The 19,114-nt window shown below is 46.9% G+C and overlaps 1 protein-coding gene across 2 annotated transcripts in view; it reads left to right on the forward strand.

The window, feature by feature from the left end:
* Positions 1-19,114, forward strand: part of SLC25A48 (solute carrier family 25 member 48) — a 43,543-nt gene that overhangs the window by 14,645 nt on the left and 9,784 nt on the right. Inside the window, exons 5-6 of one of the 2 annotated variants that reach the window (XM_086413624.1) lie at positions 11,341-11,598; positions 14,272-14,405. In XM_086413624.1, the coding sequence (XP_086269750.1) occupies positions 11,341-11,598; positions 14,272-14,405 (392 nt within the window). Of the gene's footprint in view, positions 1-11,340; positions 11,599-12,880; positions 13,072-14,271; positions 14,406-19,114 lie in introns of those variants that run through there. The other variant, XM_086413625.1, reaches the window with a different exon arrangement.

Consider the following 19,114-nt stretch of genomic DNA (forward strand, 5'->3'; position numbering starts at 1 on the left):
GTAGAGGAAGGATGTGGTTTTTCTTTCACTTGTTCCTCAGAAACCCTCTAGGCCAAAGGTAGGGGGTAGACTCGCTGGGCCCAGGCAGGAAGCATCAGTAAGCACGGGTGCCTGGAGAATGCACCCTTTTCCATTGTTTGAACACCTGCAGCCCTCCGAGCCTGTACTTCATTTTCCCCCTTCTTATAGAAAAACAAAACATGCTTACTTTCCATGTGACTCTGGTATTAGAAATGCAGTCATTTAGCCTTGGTGCCTGGGAGGCAATGGGGAGTGATGGGAAATAGTTGCAGGTTGCCCAAATCCTCTCTAAGGGGGTGGCTTCGACTCAGCTCCAGCCGACTATTGCCACACAGCCTGGATCTTAAAAAAAAAAAAAAAGAAGGCAGAGAGCTAGATTTTCCCAGGGTCTTTTAATTGGAAATTGTCAGATAATTCAATCAAAACCGAAGTCAAATGCAAACCAACATTAACACCATGCAGCCCAGACCATTGTGTGGACTAGACAGTGTAGGCTAGTGGTTAGCTGCCAGCTTGTGGTCTCTGCTCTGAGCCAAGCCCACTCTCCTTGACAACTGTGCTGAGATGGGTAAATTTAAGCTGCCTTGTGCGGGGCTTGTGGGATTGCTCATGGCTTGCAGCTTTACCCCAGAATTGCCAGTCTACTTCCTGGGTGGTGACAATGGGGGTCTATGAGAGACCACGCTCCATACTGAAGGCAGGGGCCAGAGGCCTCTGGCTTCCCTGTTTGGGGGCAGATGTCAGGTGGAATGCAGGCCATGCTGAGGTGAGAACCCAGCTCATCTGGTTGGAGACATGCAGATATAAAGCCATTGAGTTCATCCTGATTGTCTGAATGTGGAGGGAAAGAGTTTAGCCATCCAACCAAGTACAGTCACCATTAATACATTCGTGTATTTCTTCTTCCTTTTCAGTGTGCATAGATGAAATGTTTTAAGAGGTTTTACTCATATTATCTAGACAGTTTCATATCCTGTTGTTAACAGTGTAACGAACATTTTCCATGTTACTAAAATAACATTATAAAATGAAAATAGATGGATAATATTTAAAACAGATGTACAATAGTCCATAAAATACACACACGTATTTTGAGAGGGATGATATAGTGTGATAAGAATTCAGTTTCTGGGGTTAGACTACCTGCTTCTATTATCTTCACCGATCGTCAGGAAGCCTCAGTTTGTGTGCTGTGCTCAGTCGCTTCAGTAGTGTCAAACTCTTTGCAACCCTATGGACTGTAGCCCGTCAGGCTCCTCTGTCCATGGGATTCTCTAGGCATAAATATTGGAGTGGGTTGCCATTTCCTACTCCAGGGATCCCTGGATCTTTCCTATGCAGGGATCAAACCAGCATCTTTAGGTCTCCTGCTTTGGCAGGTGGGTTTTTTATTTGTTTGTTTTTTACTACTAGTGCCACCTGGGAAACGCAAGCCTCAGTTTCCTCATCTGCAATACGGGAATAACAAGAGTAGCTCATTCATAACTGGGATGGGATAGAATCATGCATAACACACGAAGATCTGAGCACAGTGTCTGATACATTGAAAACATGAGATAAATGTTAGCAATACAGTTACACTTATTATTTAGAAGTCTTCCTACTAATGTAAATATACGTTGTTTACAGTTTTTCCTGTTTTAAAAATAGTGATGTGATCAGCAAATTCGTGCATAAAGAGTTGCCTTCATTTGCAGTCATCTCCCTAAATGTGTGGGCTCTTTGATTCATGAGTAGGTCAAAGAGTATGGTCATTTTTAGGATTCTTGGTACATGTTGTGAAATTTGTTATATAGAGGGGTTTTACCAAATGATATCAGCATTTACTGAAGTTTAAAGGGAATGTCCATTTGGCATTGCCCACCCCTCATGAAAACTCCTCGGACGGCAGTTATCCTCATGAAAACGCCCAACTTCATGGAGGTTTTCTCCCCGGGGTCTCTGTCACTTGGCCTGAGTTCTTTCAGATCTGGCCTTGACAGTAAGGTGCCTGTGAAGGTGCCGTTTTCAAGTTACCATTCCCCGGGCATGAGCTGCACTAGGCGCCCTGCTGCGCCTGTGCTGGAATTCGGGGCTGAGGTCCAGGGCCAGCAGTTCTACCTGGGCCAAGTCACATCCGAGAGCCCAGTGGCCAGTGACACTCACTCCTCCCCCATCTGGGAGCTTTCAGGTCTGTCTGTGTTTTCATTAAGAACCTAATTAATGTGCAGATCACAAAGCCCTTAACACCACAGGAGGCCGGGGTTTGGGGGACTGGAGGAGGACTCAGCATTAACTCTGTGCTGACCTTTGCAGGAATTCCACCAGGCCCAGCTGGAGGCAAAGGGCTGAATGTTATACCTGCTTAAATCCTCTCTCCCATTCATTCACTAGCATTTTCCCAGTCTCTGCAATGAGCAAAGCTGAGTGGGCACATCAGGTATCAGACACACACAGGCCCTGTGTTCATGGAGCCCTCAGTCTGGCGGGGAATCAAATGTGCACCGGAGTGAGAAAGGCCTGTGGAAGACTCTGGAACCTCAGAATCTGGCTCTGCACACAAGGAAGGCTCCAGAGAGGAGTGGCTGTCAATTGGGTGCTTGAATATTGGCTAGGATTTGGAAGTGGGGAGGGGGAGGTCTTTTAGACTGAGGACCGATGGAGGGAAGGAGTCAGGGGCAGGAAGAGCGGGTCTGTGTAGGGATGAGTGGGGAAGGGTGAAAGATACAGGGTCAGGTATGAAGAGCTTGGATTATTAGCTAAGTGTGAGTTTCTGTGCTATTCTGCAGGCAGTGGGGTGTCTTGGACATCAGCATGACCTGAGCAAAGCTGTGTGTCAGGAAGTGATGAACCTGACGTTCAGAGGAATGGAAGGGGTGGGAATGGTAGAGGTAAGGAGGCTGCTGCCACAGACCAGGCGAGAGGCTGGGAACCTGTCTCAGGGCCATGGACTTTGGGAACACAGGGGAGCGGTAACTTAAAGAGGCATAGATAATGCAGAACCAACAGGCCAATAAGGAGAGAAGAAAGTGTTGAAAATGACCCAGGATTTCAAAGTTGGGTAGCGACGAGGGAGGCAGTACCACCTACAAAGGGAATGGAACAGCAGATGAAGCCTGCGAGACAGAACTTGGTGGGAGTGGGTCAGCACGCATGCTCGTTGTTGCGGTTGACGGTTTGGATCCCGGCTGGAGAGGCAGTCTCAAGTGAGAGTGTGGAGACTTGGCCTTGGTTCCTGTTCTTGGGGAGAGGGGAACTCCAGCTGAAATGTTAGGGCAGGAGATCTAGACAGGAATCTGACAGACGTAAAAGTGACAGCTGAAGTCATGACATTAAGTGCAAATGCCAAGATGAGCTGCAAAAACAAAGAGGGGACTGGCAATGAGAAAACGCTGTGAAGAAGTTTGAGAAGGAGCTGTACTGACGCTAATAGCTATAGTTAACAAGTGCCGTGCCTGGCCATGCGTTCTGTGCTAACACACACCCTGAGATTCAGTCGCCACAGCAACTCTATGAGATATGCACTGTCAGTCTCCATCTGGTGGGTGGGGAAACAGACGCTGGGTTTAAGTGACTTATCCGTGCTCTCTGGGCTATTCTGCCCCAGCCTGTGCAGTTCCACACCCTGGAAACACAGTCCTGAGAGACTAGTGTCACCATTGTGGGGAAGGAGAGGGAAGAAGGGAGAGCTGCTGAAGTCAGGGTGACAGTGAATGGAGACCAAAGAAAAAGACTCTTTTCCAAATTGGGAGAGAAGAAGGAAAGAGATAATTGAGAGAGAATTTTGAGGCAAGAGGAAGGAAGTTGAGGGAGCCTGACTACCATATTTAATATAATCTGATGGAATGAAGGGTAGAGAGTGTAGCCAGGATTCGAGGAGGAGAGGGTCCTAATATCTGGATGTGCCAAGAGGGGACATGCTGACAAGGGCTGGGTTGGATGGTAAGAGTGGGGAGTGCCAGCTGAGGGTGATCATCACTCACTCACCTGAACACAAAGCCCATTTGAGTCTGGAAGGCTGTCTGATGACAAAATGGGGTGAAACCATTTCTGCGATTTCCCTGGACCTTCAGAAATGTCTGACTGGGAAGGGCAGTAACTGTGCCTCAGAGGCCCTGACTACATCAGTTTGTCTCTTTAGCAACATAGTTTTATTGCTCCCATAAAGATGTGAGGCTGCTCAGAAGCATATTTATCTCTAGGCAGGTTAGCCATCTGATACTTTCTAAGAATTTCCCAGTTCAGGGCAGGAATGATTGATGCTAAGCTCTGTAAAGAGATATATGTTGCTCCATCAGTTTCTAAAGAAGGAAGCCTATGGGAAGGCAGGAATTCTTGGAATGTGACAAGTGGCACAGAAACCACAGTTGGGGCCTTCTTCTCAAGTAGTCTGTATGCCAATAGGAAGTGAGGGCTGGAGCAATGGCAGCCCAAAAGTGGAGGGAGGTGTTTTGTGAAGAGGCCAGGCATATAGCCATGCAGTTCAAGAGGCACCCTTGAGTTCTGGACAGTTTGAATCTTTTTCAAGCTGTGGTCTCACATAGCTTGCCAAAATTAATGAAGATGTACACAACGTAATGCACCATTGTACAAGTTGCGTACAGTAAATACAGACACACCCGTTTGTTCTTTCAATTGACAAGGGCAAATATTGTCTTGATTTCTACTTGATGCTAGTGTTGGTAGCTCTCAGTGCTGTATGGGTACCCACAGTCTTCCATAGGAGGCTTGGCAGGTCATGGCAGGGCACAGCAGGGCGCAGCTGCCTGAGATTGGCAGGTCTGGCTCTTCTGGAATCTGAAATTACATCAGGACAAGTTAATAAAGACAAGAGTGATAACTATTTGCCTCAAGTAAAATACATTTGTACAACACACATTTTGGTAAACTGTACTTGTCAAAGTGCGTTCTCAGTTAATTTGCACAAAAGCCCAGTGAGGATATGGAGAGGCCTCTTATTCTCCCCCTTTTGTATATGACAAGGAGACTGAAGGCTAGTGTTGGGGAGTCTTTTTCACTAGGTTGTATAGAAAATAGCAACTGAGCAGCAGAGTAAACCCCAGCTTCTCCTAACACAGAGCTCTTTCTAGTAAACCATCTGCCTATCATGGACTCTTTAGATCATGAGAAAACTGCCATACCCTCTACAAACAGGAACCAGGCCGGAGCTTCCCACTGGTAATATCCTGGGGAGGTGAACCCAGGGTCCCCCAGCCTGTTCAAATCCAAACCCCAGAGGTTATACCCAGCCTGTCTATTGGAGGATGTCCATCCATAGTACTGGATGCCTCCACAGCATCTTAGGCCATGTGGAAGCTTACACCGTGATTTGGAAATGGCTTTTAGTCTCTGGCACAAGGATCAGACAGGGCTGGGCTTGGAGGAACATCCAACATGGGAGATGCGGCTTTGGGAGGCCCCACTGCTAGAGCTGCTGATCAGATGCTCAAGTGTTCTCTGAATGGTGTCACAGTGTCAGGCACAGGGTCACAGGGCCTGGGACACATCACAGTGTGTGGTTCCAATACCAGAAAACTCACTGAGCCAGTTAGGGGAAAACCACATGCTCCAAAAACAGAAGCAACCAAAACAGATCATGACAGGGGTACAGCCTTGGCAGGCACTAAGGGTCCTGGTTTTTTCTATGAGTACCTTTTTAAAAAAATTATCTATTTTATTTGGCCATGTTGGGTCTTAGTTTCAGCCCTCTGGCTCGGTAGTTCCGGAACTCAGGCTTAGCTGCCCATAGGCATGTTGTGTCTTAGTTCCCGACCAGGGATCGAACTGAGTCCTGGAAGGTGGATTCTTAACCACTGGACCACCGGAAAAGTCCATGTATAATGGACTTAAGTATATGAAATGGAGTCCAACCCATAGAACAGTGGCTTTACTTAGTGTCCATGATTAAGAAAACGCATACGATAAGAAACTACTGTGGATTGTCAGTGTATTTAAGTAATTTTTATTGAGTTCCCACAACAGCACCTACACATGTGAGAAAAATGGTCAGACATGTGTATGAGATATTTGAGGAATTCTATCCGTCTTCAAGGCTTGTGGATTGGTGGGTCCCTTGAAGTAACCCCGTGCTCCCGCCTTGCACTTGAGAGCCTGCTGGCCCAGGGGTATTTGAGCACAGAACACTTGGTGAGCCTGCGCATTGTTGACTGGGGACCAGCAGGGCCTCATTTGTGGGTGGCTGACTTGCTAAGGATTTTCAGAAGAAACTGATGTGTTAAGAAATGGTGTTGTGTCCACCTCCAACCCCCACCGGCAAACAGAGGAGATCTGGTGTCCCTGAGGCCTGGGCTCTCCTTACTTCAAGTGGATCTGTGACTAGTCACTGTGCTTCACCTGACTTTCCTGTCTCCAAGGCCATGACCCACTGAAGACACTGAACAGCACTGCCCTAGGAAGGAAAGAGTTAAAAAGTGTTTGTGTTCGTCTGGGAAGGGTACCGTGGGATGCTGCAGCAGGTCCCTGGGTTCTCAGCAGAGGGGCGCCAGAGGCAGATCTACAGGGACCTCAGCCTGTGTCTGGGCCAGTGTAGCCTCTCTGAGGTAGGAGGATCCCCCAAGGAGTGACTGTGTGGGTACCTGTGAGGACTGGCTAAACCTGGACGCCCCCATTCCCTGAAGAGTTCTCTGAAGAGGCACCTGCCATCAGAGGGGCCTCCTGGCCCAGGCAGGAGCCAGCAAGCCAGGTGCCAGATGCTGCTGCTGAGCAGTGGGGCCAGATGGCCACAGCGTGTGGTCCAAGGAGCGATGCTGCTGCTGAGCAGTGAGCCACATGGCACAGCGTGTGGTCCAAGGAGCGAGGAGGGGACTGGGCCAAACAACACAGGGGAGCCCAGAGGAGGGGTCTTTTTAGAACTGTGGAGGCTTCCTGTGCTCTTAGGTGAAGGTGAGGAGCAGAGTGGGAGGTGATATTACTGACTTTGAATATCCTGCCTGTCATGTGGGCTTGACTTGATCCTAAATGAATTTAGGAAAACAAAGAAAACCACAGACATCATGAGTGTTACTGCACCTATTATAGTAAAAGGCTCTTAGTTTAAAGAGGACAGTAAAAAATGGCCTCAATAGCAAAGCAAATAGCAAAGCATTCAGGGTAAGAAATAATCAAAATTTGATTCATCATCTTATCCTTACTTCAGAACAAAAAGTTCTCATGAGGGAAACTAAATACATTTCACCCTAGAAGGAAATATACCTAATGTGAACCCCTTCACAGGCATGTGTGCACCCTCAAGCCCAAGCCCTGGAGGTTCCTGAACAATAGGCTGAGGGGAGGTTCAGTGTGAGCAAAGTACCCACCTCCTTCCTTGGGTTCCTTGCACAAAAACATACAAATTCACATGTATCGGTTGTGTATATTTCTGAGAGCTGCTTGCCAGCAACCTCCCAAGTCAGTTTTTCAGGGTCACCAAAATGTGTTTTACCCAGACTAAAACTGGTCCAGAGTTAGAGTTACCAGAGGCTCCGATTCAGCGCTTTTCTAAGTCTGGCTGCCAGGTCTCCCTGGCAACACCTCCATGAGCCATGGAGCATCTTGTGGTTTGAGCAACTGATCAGAATGCCTGCCGTCTTCTGCCTCATGGTCCTGTATGAACTGTCCATACCACTACGCTAAAGTAGGTGGGCCTGTGACAACTGTCACCTGAAAGAGATTTGCTTTTTGTCGGGTGACACATCGTTGACATCACAGAATCCTTTTACCTTGAAAAGCCGGAGAGGCTAGGTAGCCTTTAGAGTTTTGCTCTGCCTGAGTGACCAAAATGGCTTATTTCAAGCATCAGATGCCATTTTCTCAGTAGGATAGGGTACTGGTGCATGTCATGGTCAAAACTCACGAACGTGCACTTACAAGCTACAGATGTAAATTACACCTCAGTTGAAAAAACAAACTAATGAAAACAAGTAGAGGAGGCCAGAGAAGACAAAGGGAATCTTGAGGTTGATTGGTCTTCATGGGAAAAGAGATGAGACTGGAGGATGAGGAAGAAGTCCAGCCAAGGATGCATCATCTCAGTGTAATAACAAGGACACATCAAACAAACCTCAGATAAGAGGAGTTCTGTTAACAAGAAGGGGGTGGTGTACTCTTAAAAAATGTCATTGTCATCGTAAAAAAAAATAACAAAGCAAGGCTGTGGAAATGCTCCAGATGAAAGGAAGCTACAGAGACATGACAACGAAATATAATACCTGATGGACTGGATTGTGTCATGGGGGTGGGGAGAAACACTCTAAAGGTCAACGTGAGATCACTGGGAGCATGAGCACAGACAGTACATTAGATACAAAGATTGTCCGTGTGATTATGAACCTGGCTCCTTTCCCACAGCGTGTAGAATGGCATCCTGATTCTTAGGAAACACAGACTGAAGAATTCAATGGTAAGGGCTATTTTGTATGTAACTCACCCTGAAATGGCTCAGAGAATAAAGTTATATATTGTATGTATGGGCCAGAGAATTTCCTTCTTGCTTATTTTGGGAGAAAAACAATGAAAGTACAGATCTGGTGCTGGGTTGGGTCTTGATGACAAGGTTGGCTCTCGGTTTGGTCAAATGTTTTTCCCATTTTATCAGACTCTCTCGTTCTATCAGTAACTCCTGAAAGTCACATCGTACCCACAACTGATTGATGAAAACCTTGACTCCAGGTCGGGTCACTGTTACCTGGAGCTGAACCAGGCAAAGTTTAGGAATTGGGACAAAGGCATCTGTTCAGTTTAATTGCACACCCATGTTTGAGTGAGGAGTGGAGGAAGGGTATGGGCAGGGAGGGAGGGAGAGGACACACAAACCATAAAACAAATAAGGTAAAATGTTAAAAATAGGTGCGGGGGTAAACGTGTAAATATAGGTGCGGGGGGTTCTGTGTCAAATTTTCTCTCTTTTTTTGTACTTTGTTTTTTCAAATTTGAAATTATTTCCAAATAAAAATTTTATTTACAAATGTCAGGGGTGAGCTGCAAGAAGTTGAGGGCTTCACAGTATCACCTTGTGTCCAGAGGCCCTGACAATCAGCTCAGACTCATGTCAGTGTTCCAGGTCAGAATTATAATTATATTGATGTAATAGTTGTAAATGGATCATTTTCAAGCAATTAAAGCTAGATTGCTTATGTTATAACCCTAGAAGAATATGAGAGAATTTCCTTATTGCTTATTCTGAAAAGAAAAGGGAAAAAAAGGCAGATTTTTTTGACAAAGCCAGTTGGCGGTTGGACAGGTGTTTTTTTTTTTTTTTTCCAACATCTGTACCTCCAAACAAGCAGAATGTTAACAGGAGCTCTCCTTCAGTAAGTGACTTTTGAGCTCTACATCATACTCATAGTCGATTCATGAAAACTTTGACTTTGGGGACAAATCACTGGTACTTCCATGTGAGCATGGCCCAGGCAAAGTTTATATGTTGGGACAATTACAACTATTTGGTTTAATGCCAAATTTTCCCAGGATGACCCTAGTGGTATCCTAGTGGCTTTGGGAGAGAAACGAGTGTTCAGTGATCTCCCAGAGTGCTCTCAAAGACTGCATGCAGTATCTGACCTTGCCCTGAGCTCAGAGTGCCCTGTGCCCCTAAACGTGGCTGCCACACCTGCTCATTCCCTGCGGGATCCACTGTGAAAGAGAATGGGACTCGGCCTCCCGCAGTTGGCTTAACACACGTGGCCTTTATCCCTCTCTTCCCTCAACACAGGAAGAATATACGGGACTAGTTTGTCAAAGCAAATTTTCCAGGCAAATAGAAACCTCCCCCTTGACCTTGTCTACATCCAGGATAAGTGAAAAGGACAAGTTGTACTTAACTCCTAAATTTCCTGTTTGGACTGTGGCATCATGAAGCTGAGTATTCTTTCCTGACCTTCATCTGATAAAGATGGGGCTGTTTAGGGGGCTTGGAAGTTCACCTGTGTAACGAAAATGATCTGTCTCTTAGCCAGCATGCTGTAAAAACCCAAATGAGCTGGTGCTTCCGGGGAATTGAACCCAGGTGACAAAATGGGCATGTGGTCACAAGCAAGCTCCATTCTGTTTCTGTCCTGGTCATGTCACCTTAGTTCTCCAAGAAGGGAAAGTTGAGAATATGATCTGCTTTATCTGCACTGGGACTGGGAGGTCTCTCTGGCCACGAGTCAAAGCTATGCCAAAGGTCTGTAGCAGAGTAGATGAGCATCAGACAGGGAGATAAAAGGAGCCAGGTGGAAGGATTAGAGTCACTGCTTTCTGTCTACGTATGTCCTGAGAAGACACTACCAATGTAACAACCAGACCAAGACCAATGATCTGCCAGCAGAGATCCCAGTGGTCAAAGAAGGAGACAGCACTCTGTGCCCTGGACTCTGAGGGGCCAATGGCACAGGTCTGCCCTACAACTGTTTCAGGGCACCGCCTGGCCAGGGCTGGAGTGAGTCAGTGAGACCATGTCCAGCCTTCCAGCCTGTCATCTGGTCTCAGTAATGCTCTGGTGAGACCACTGCACCCCTACAATGTTCCTAGCACCATGCTGAGCTCTTTATAGGTATTACCTTGTTTATATTCACAACAGCCTATTCTCATTTTTATTTTAAAAAAATACAATTTCCTAACTTTATTGAGATATGGTTGACATATAGCCTTGTATAAGTTTAGGGTTCACAGTGTGATGATTTGGTGCACATATGTGTAGTGAAATGATATCAAGATAAGGTCAGTTTGCACATCCACCACCTCACATAGTTAGCATTTTGTGTGGGTATGTGGTGAGAGTGTTTAAGATCTACTGTGTTAGCAACTTTCAGTATGGGCTTGTCCTCTTTTCAAAGGTAAAGAAATAAAGACTTGAAAGGTGCCTACCAAGGTCAGAAAGTTGGTAAGCAGGGCCAGGATTTGGAGCCAGGACAGTTTAGTTTTAAATCTCATATGATTTTTAGCATGCTATGTACAAGTAGACACATACACACATACCCACACAGTGTGTTGGACTTTACAGCCTGTGCTTCAAGACAGAGCTTGGTCTGGCTCAGCATGTTTGTTCTGAGACATCGTGCAGTCACACCTGCTCAGAACATCATAGTGATGGTTGACGGAGAACCCCCGGGCATCCTAAGGCAACAGGTGTTTTATCACCTGGTGGGACTGCCTCCAGTCTGGCGGCACATGCTGGCAAGGGCTCTGCACTGGGACTTCAGAATCCCTATTTGAGCTGCCAAGACAGTCAGAAGGTTTGGTAAAAATCAATTGGTGACGTGAGTGGGAACTCTCAATGGGCTGGGCTGGACTGCCTCAGTGCCAGAGATGGCCAGTCTCCTGCCTTGGGCCACTTGCCACCTTTTTGCTCTGTCTTTGCAGCCAACCTCGGTTTGAAGCCCAGAGTGGCAGCTCTTGGGGAGCAGCCAGCCTACCAGGGGCCTGTGCACTGCTTCGCAACCATCGTGCGGACAGAAGGCCTGGCGGGGCTGTACCGGGGAGCCAGCGCCATGCTGCTGAGGGACGTTCCAGGCTACTGCCTCTACTTCATCCCCTACGTGTTCCTGAGTGACTGGATCACGCCCGAGGCCTGTGCAGGCCCCAGCCCCTGTGCTGTGTGGCTGGCGGGCGGAATGGCGGGTAAGGGCAGCACGGTTGATCCCTGACCCTGTGCTGACCACTGCAGCGGGACAGTGGGGCAAGGGCAGGGTTCATCCAGCCACTCTTCCAACAGTTCTTTGTTAAGTACCTGCAATGGTCAGACCTGGGGCTTCCTTGGTGGCTCAGTGGTAAAGAATCTATCTGCAAAGTAGGAGATGCAGGGGACTTGGGTTCAACCCCTGGGTTGGGAAGATTCCCTGGAGCAGGGCATGGCAACCCACTCCAATATTCTTGCCTGGAGAATCCCCATGGACAGAGGAGCCTGGCAGGCTACAGTCCATGGGGTCGCAAAGAGTCAGATATGACCACAGCGACTTAGCACACACGTGCACTCACACACACACACGCATGCACATATACACGGTCAGACCTAGCCAGGCGGAGGAAGGACTAGGGATGGGGAATGGCCCCTCTCTTTCTCCCCGCACCTTCTCTCTGAGTCCCTATTTGGGCTCTTTCTGTTTTCAGTTGGAAGGTATATTTTGAGCACTCACTCTGTGTCAGGTAGCGCTGAGCTTTGAAAAGAAAAATCTGTTATCGTGGTCCACCTTTTTAAAATATTGGCACCCTGCAAGTCTTTCTAACATGAGGATTTAATTCTCCCCAGAAGGTAGGAATTACTCTCCCCATTTTTCAGATGAGAAAACTCAGGTTCAGAGTGACCAACCCAAAGTCACACAGCTAATGCAGACAGTGGAGTGGGGACACTGCCGTCAGAAAGAGCCAAGTTCAAATCCACACTTAGTCACGTTGTGGCCATGGACTGGTTACTGAACCTCCCTCCTCAGAACCCACGCTGCATCTCCATGTCACTTCAGCTGGAAGTCAGTGACCTTGCGGTGGTTTCGAGGCCATCAGCAATCTGCTTGTTACCTTTCTGCACTCCTTTTCTGCTCATGTCCCTTACTTAGTTCGGTGTCAGTCACACTGGTCCATTTCCTGCAACTTGACCGTGCCTGGCTCCCTCTCCACCACAAGGTCTTTGCACTTGCTATTCTCAGGGCTTGGATTTAGCAACACATAGGCCACCAGTGACTTTGACAAGATTTGGAGGAAGAGAAGGGTGTGAGAACCTGACTGAAGTGGGATCAAGAGAGAACGGGACGAAAGAAATTGGAGAACCCAAGTACACACAACACTTCTGAGGGATTTGACTGTACTGGGGAAGAGGGAAACACAGCTATAGTCAGAGAGGGGATGGAAGTCAAGAGAGGATTGCTTCTTAAGAAGGCTGATAGCCTGGTATGTTTGATATTGACAGGAAAGATCCACTGGAGAGAAGAAAATCATCATGACGTCCCTGGTGGTCCAGTGGCTAAGACTCTGAACTCCCAGTGCAGGGGACCCAGGGTTCGATCCCTAGTCAGGGAACCAGATGCTGCAACTCAAGATCCCGTGTGCTGCAACTAAGACCCAGTGCAGCCAAATAAATATTTTTTAAGAAAAAGAAAATTGTCATTCTTTCTCCTCCTCATCATAACCAGCTGTGCTTGAAACAGGAAATACATAACAGAGCCTACATCTTAGCCACCAGACCCCAGTGTTCCCCATCCCCCTGCATGTCTGAGGCCCGGCCTGTGCCAGCTCCCAGTAAGTGCTCAGTAAGTGCCTTTTGGCTGAGAGGGCAGACAGGCCCCTACTGCTCTCATTTCTGGTGAGAACAGATGCATGTAGCCTGGCAGGCAAACCTGTTTTTGTAATGCCCAAGCCCATGGGCTGAGAACAGAGGGATATGCCAGGGCAGCACCTGGACTGACTCCAGGGAAAGCAGCCCCATTTATCCTGGCAGGAGGCAGGAGACACCCAGAGGGTTCCCAGAGGACCAAGGCTGGGAGGCCAGGACGGGCAGGGAGCTGGGGACAGGCTAAGGCCTCATTTGGGAGCTGCTGGGCACCAGTTACAAAACTTTGCAAACCAGCTGCCTTGGACTTTGGCATCAGTTTGTTTTTGTCTCCCCGTCAAAGAATGTGCCAATATCTGTGTTTACAGAATAACCTGGTGCTGTTTTCTTAGAGTCCTTTAAAGTCACAAAAGTGCTCAAACCGGGACACCTGAGCTTTATCCAATGAAGAAGATTCAGTGGCACATGGTCCCAAGGGTTCTCCTATTCCACGTCACTGCAAAAGATAAGAGCTCTTTAAAGACCTGCCCCTCCCCCTTCTCTACGATCCCTCAGCTGGCCAGCAGCCTATCTCCAAGTGTTTGTTTAGTGTCTCTGTGTTCAAAATAAATTGTGCCTGTGGGGAGCTACCAGCCTTCAGCCTCAGGCCTCACCCTGGACTCCCTCCCCTGTGTGTGCTTGGAAAGTACTGGGCCTTTTCTTCCAGTAAAAGCTGTCAATACAGGCTTCTGTTTACGAAGCACTAGCTACGCACCTGGCTCTGTGCTAAATGCTTCATTTGCGTTAGTTCATTTGTCCTCACAGCAATCCCACGAAGAGAGGTGCTGCTGGCGCATTTTACAGAAGACACACCCAAAGCCTAGAGGAGGCAGAAAATTTCTGCAGAGTCCCACAGCATGTGGTGAGGGAGGGTCAGAGACCCCTTTCCTAGGCCCTGACCCTGAGCTCTTTCCAGAAATCTACAGGGAGCCAGTGCCCCTCCAGACCCTGACCAGCTAGCCCCTCATAGCTATTTGTCTCTCTCTTTACAGGAGCAATTTCTTGGGGAACAGCAACTCCTATGGACGTCGTGAAGAGCCGACTGCAAGCTGATGGGGTTTATGTAAACAAATACAGAGGTGTCCTGGACTGCATCTCCCAGAGTTATCAGAAAGAAGGTCTTAAAGTAAGCCCTGCCTCAGTCACATGTCAGTGACGTCTGGGGTCAGTGTCAGTCCCCAGAGGGCTGCTGCTGCTGCTGCTAAGTCACTTCAGTCGTGTCTGACTCTGTGCGACCCTACAGATGGAAGCCCACGAGGCTCCCCCGTCCCTGGGATTCTCCAGGCAAGAACACTGGGGTGGGTTGCCATTTCCTGCTCCAATGCATGAAAGTGAAAGTGAAGTCGCTCAGTCGTATCCAACTCTTTGCGACCCCATGGACTGCAGCCTACCAGGCTCCTCCGTCGATAGGACTTTCCAGGCAAGAGTACTGGAGTGGGGTGCCATCGCCTTCTAGAGTTACACTATTACAATCATTGATCATATATCGAACTATACATTTGATCAACTGCTTCAAGGGCTGCTGCTGCTGCTGCTGCTAAGTCACTTCAGTCGTGTCCAAGGCAGGGTCAGACAAATGCAGGGACGTCAGACTTTAATAGAGAAACCAAAGTGCTGGTGGTTACCATTTACCGAGCACAATGAGCACTGCCTCTGGGGAGCTGCCAGCCTTCAGCAATGGCCTCACCCTGGACTCCCTCCGCTGTGCATGCTCAAAAAATACTGGGCTGAGAGGTTCAGAGAGGACTGGTAACCAATCGGAGGTCACACAGCTGACCTGTGATAGAGCTGGGGCCTGGACCCACCTCCAAGTCGCCAAGCTTGCCTCTTTATCCAGTCCTGTGGAAGCTCTATAGTCAAATCCCACTGGCCTTCGAAGGCAGATTCCCTGGGGATTCCCAGTTCTTTTGCCAGATCGCCAGGCTGGGAAGCCTGATGTGGGGCCTAGAGCCTTCACAACAGTGGGAGAAAATCTTTGGTATTATTGTTCTCTGGTTTGTGGGTCACCCACCCGGTGGGTATGCGATCTGGTTTTATCGTGATTGCACCCCTCCTGCCATCTGGTTGCAGCTTCTCCTTTGTCCTTAGATGTGGGGTATCTTTTTTTGGTGGGTTCCAGAGTCCTCCTGTTGATAGCTGTTCAACAACTAGCTGCGATTTTGGTGTTCTCACAGGAGAAGATAAGCACACATCCTTCTACTCCACCAACTTGAGCCAGTCCCCTGCCTCCTCAGCCAAATAGGCTGGGAACTCCTTCCTCACTCCCTGCTCAGCACCTCACCCTCACCCCTTTGCCAAGTAAGAACTCCCAGACCCGCCACAGTCACCACATCTCACAAGTTCCAGTTTCCCCATCTGTCTGCTGCTTTCCACCCAACGCCAGCCAGACTCCATCACCTCTGGTCTCGGCTATTGAAGTAGCCTCCAGCCTGGGCTTGTCTCCCTTCTCCTGAACCCAAAGGGCTTATCCTAAATCCTAGCCTCTTCTTGCCTCTAAACTATCTCAGAATGAAGATCAGGTTTCCGCGTCTAGTGTCTAAGGTTATAAACGAATTCATCCCTATCTATCTTGCCTCCCATGATACCTCCTAGTCCCCTCATACTTGCTCTTCCTCGAATGGGCCCCTGGCTTTCTTGTAGTGCTTCTTAGAGGCTTTCCTGGTGGCTCGGTGGTTAAAAAAAAAAAAATCTGCCTGCCAATGCAGGAGACGTGGATTCCATCCTTGGGTCAGAAAGATCCCCTGGAGGAGGAAATGGCAACCCACTCCAGTTTTCTTGCCTGGGAAATTCCACAGACAGAGAAGCCTGGCAGGCTATAGTCCATGGAGTTGCGAAGAGTCAGACATGACGTAGTGACTAAACAACAGCACAACTTGAATCATCAGACTTGAGTTCCAAACCAGGTCTGGCTACTTGTCAGCTAGGGGAATCCAGGCAAGCTTTATCTCTCAAGTCCTCAATTTCTCCTATGATAACCATCCCTACCATAAAGAGAAGAGACATTTGAAGGTTACATTGAATGAGGCATATAAAAAGTGCTCAGTTTAATGCATAATACATAAAGAACATTTAGAAAGAGTTAACTTTTTAGTATTAGCATTGGTATTTGTATTTATTAGTACTAATTTACTATTGACCTCAAGGCCTTATCTAATATGGCTGCCTCATCCCAAACCCTCCATTTTTTACTAACTGCCATCCAAGTGTGTTCAATTTTCTATTTTTTTGCTCCAGTGGAGGGCCAGAACTTCTCCTCCAGAAACCTGGACTTCCACAAAGGCTGTGTGTGATACTGCCCAAGTCAGTGTTCTCCAGGTCCTATAGCCAAGAGTGGCTGGAACCTTTTCACAGGCCACTGCAGATTTAACTGCCAGGACTGAGGTCTGTCTGCCTGTTAGCTGACGCACAGGTAGGCAGGATCCTGTTGGGTCCCTTGGTGTAAGGTGCTGGATCCCACAACTCCCTAGAGGCACCTTTGTTCATGGATGGTTGTTTAATTTTTGTTGTTGAAGTAAGGGCAAAACGAAGGGTGTCCTGTGCTGCCACGATGCTGGTGTTACTCTCCCTGTGTGTCTACCGATTGTGAGATTTTTATTTCTTCATACACCTTCAAATCACTGTCTAGTGATATTTTATTTCAGCCTGCAGGACTCTCTTGAGCTTTACTTACAGGACAGTGTTAGTCACTGAGTCGTGTCTGACTGTTTCTGATCCCTTGGACTGTAGCCTGCCAGACTCCTCCATCCATGGGATTCTCGGGGCAAGAATACTGGAGTGGTTTGCCATTCCTTCTCCAGGGGATCTTCCCGACCCAGGGATTGAACCCAGGTCTCTCGCATTGCAGGCAGATTCTTTACTGTCTGAGCCACAGGAAAGCTCTTACAGAATAGGTCTAGTGGTAATGTACTCCTTCAGCTTTTATTTATCTCTCTTGAAGGATAGTTTTTCTGGATATAGAATCCTTTTTCAACAGTTTTTATTTTCTTTTAGATCTTGGGATATATTGGCCCATTGCCAATCATCGAAGTCTCTGATGAGTAATCTGCTGAAAGTCTTATAGAGGATCCTTTGCATATAATGAGTCACTTCTCTCTTGCTGCTTTCAAGATTCTCTCTTTGTCTTTCAAAAATTTATTATAATGGGTCTTGGTGTAGATCTCTTTGAGTCCATATTACTTGGAGTTCATTGAGCTTCTTTGATATTTACATTCATGTTTTTCATCAAATTTGGGGAGTTTTTGGCCATATTACTTCAAATACTCTCTGCCCGCCCCCCTTCTTCTTGGACTCCCACAATATACTGTTCCACTTGAGAGTTTCCCACAAGTCCCTTAGGCGCTGTTCACTTTCCTTCAATGTTTTTTCTTTCTGTGTCTAAGACTCAATGATTTCTCTTGTCCTGTCTTTGAGTTTGCTCATTCTTCCCTCTACCTGCTCAAATAAACCTTTGAATCCTTCTGGTAAATTTTTTTCATTTCAGTTATTCATTCAGTACATTTCAGCTCCAGAATTTGTCTGGTTTCTTTCCAGGTTTTCTATTTTTTTATTGATATTTCTGTTTTGTTCACATGTCATTTTCTTGACACTCTCCACATCTTTAGTTTTTCAAGCATCTTTAAGAAGGGTGTTTTAAAGTCTTTGTCAAGTAGATATGCTATCAGGTCTCTATGGGGGACATTTTCTGTTGATTTTTTTTTCTTTGAGTCGACCATACTTTCCTATTTCTTACATGCCTTGTAATTTTTTACGTTGAAAACTAGACATTTGTGTCTAATAATGTAGTAATCTAGAAATCAGATTCTGTCTCTTCCCCAGGGTGTGGTAGGTTTCGTTTTTGATTGTTGTAGGCTATCTCTGTGCCAAAGATCAACCTGAGGTGTAAACTTAAGGTTTTCTCAGGTTTTTTCTGAGCCTGTGCCTTTCCCTGGGCATGCACGGTCACTTTTAATTTTCCCCATACATGCAGTTGCTTTTGAATTTCCTAGCCTTTAATGTCTGGCTCTCAAAAGAGGAAAAAGAGAAAAATGAAGGAAAAGGGGTCACCATTCCTTTAAATTCCCTGGAAATGACTTCAGCCAGAGGAGGAGGGGCTTGCAAAATGGAGGGGGATGTTAAACAAGAATGACTGTCTTCCTCTTTGCACCTCGTGGTCAGAAACAGCAATCAGTGGCCAGGAGCAGATGTCTAATATATTCGGAGGATGAGGTTTTCGCTGCCCACCCTGGTTCCTGCAAGCTGTGTGCAGGTTGCTCCAGGAACATGTGCACAGCTGCCTGCCAAAGGGCTTGGAGTTGGGGATAGGTAGCTGCTACTGTGCTGAAAGCTAACGTTGACCAAAATTAACCACTTCCCAAATGCTCCCCTGGAACTTGGAAGCCTTCAGTAAACTCCAGGGTTCTAAAGTAGTTACATCAGACAAATTCTGTCAGTGTAATAGCTGTCTAGGTGAGGAGACAGAGTCCTGACATCTTCTTAGAATTCTCACTTCAGTTTTTCCCTCCAGTTTTATTGAGATATAATTGATGTACAGCATTGTGGATGTTTAAGGTATACAACATAATGATTTGACTTACATAAATCATGAAATGATTAACACAGTAAGTTAAGTGAACATCCATCATCTCATACAGATATAAAACTAAAACATAGAAAAACTTTTTTTTTCCTTATAATAACAACTCAGGGTTTCCTTTCAATCACTTTCATGTATGATGTATAGCAGTGTTGATTATATTTATCTTATTGTATATTACATCCCTAGTACATATTTATCTTATAACTCAAAGTTTGTGCCTTTTGACCACCTTCATCTAATTTCCCCTCCCACCACCCTTC

The sequence above is a fragment of the Bos grunniens genome, chromosome 7 (genome assembly GCF_055505025.1).
Source record: "Bos grunniens cultivar Pamir isolate PY7600 chromosome 7, Bosgru_T2T1.0, whole genome shotgun sequence".
Lineage (NCBI taxonomy): Eukaryota > Metazoa > Chordata > Mammalia > Artiodactyla > Bovidae > Bos > Bos grunniens.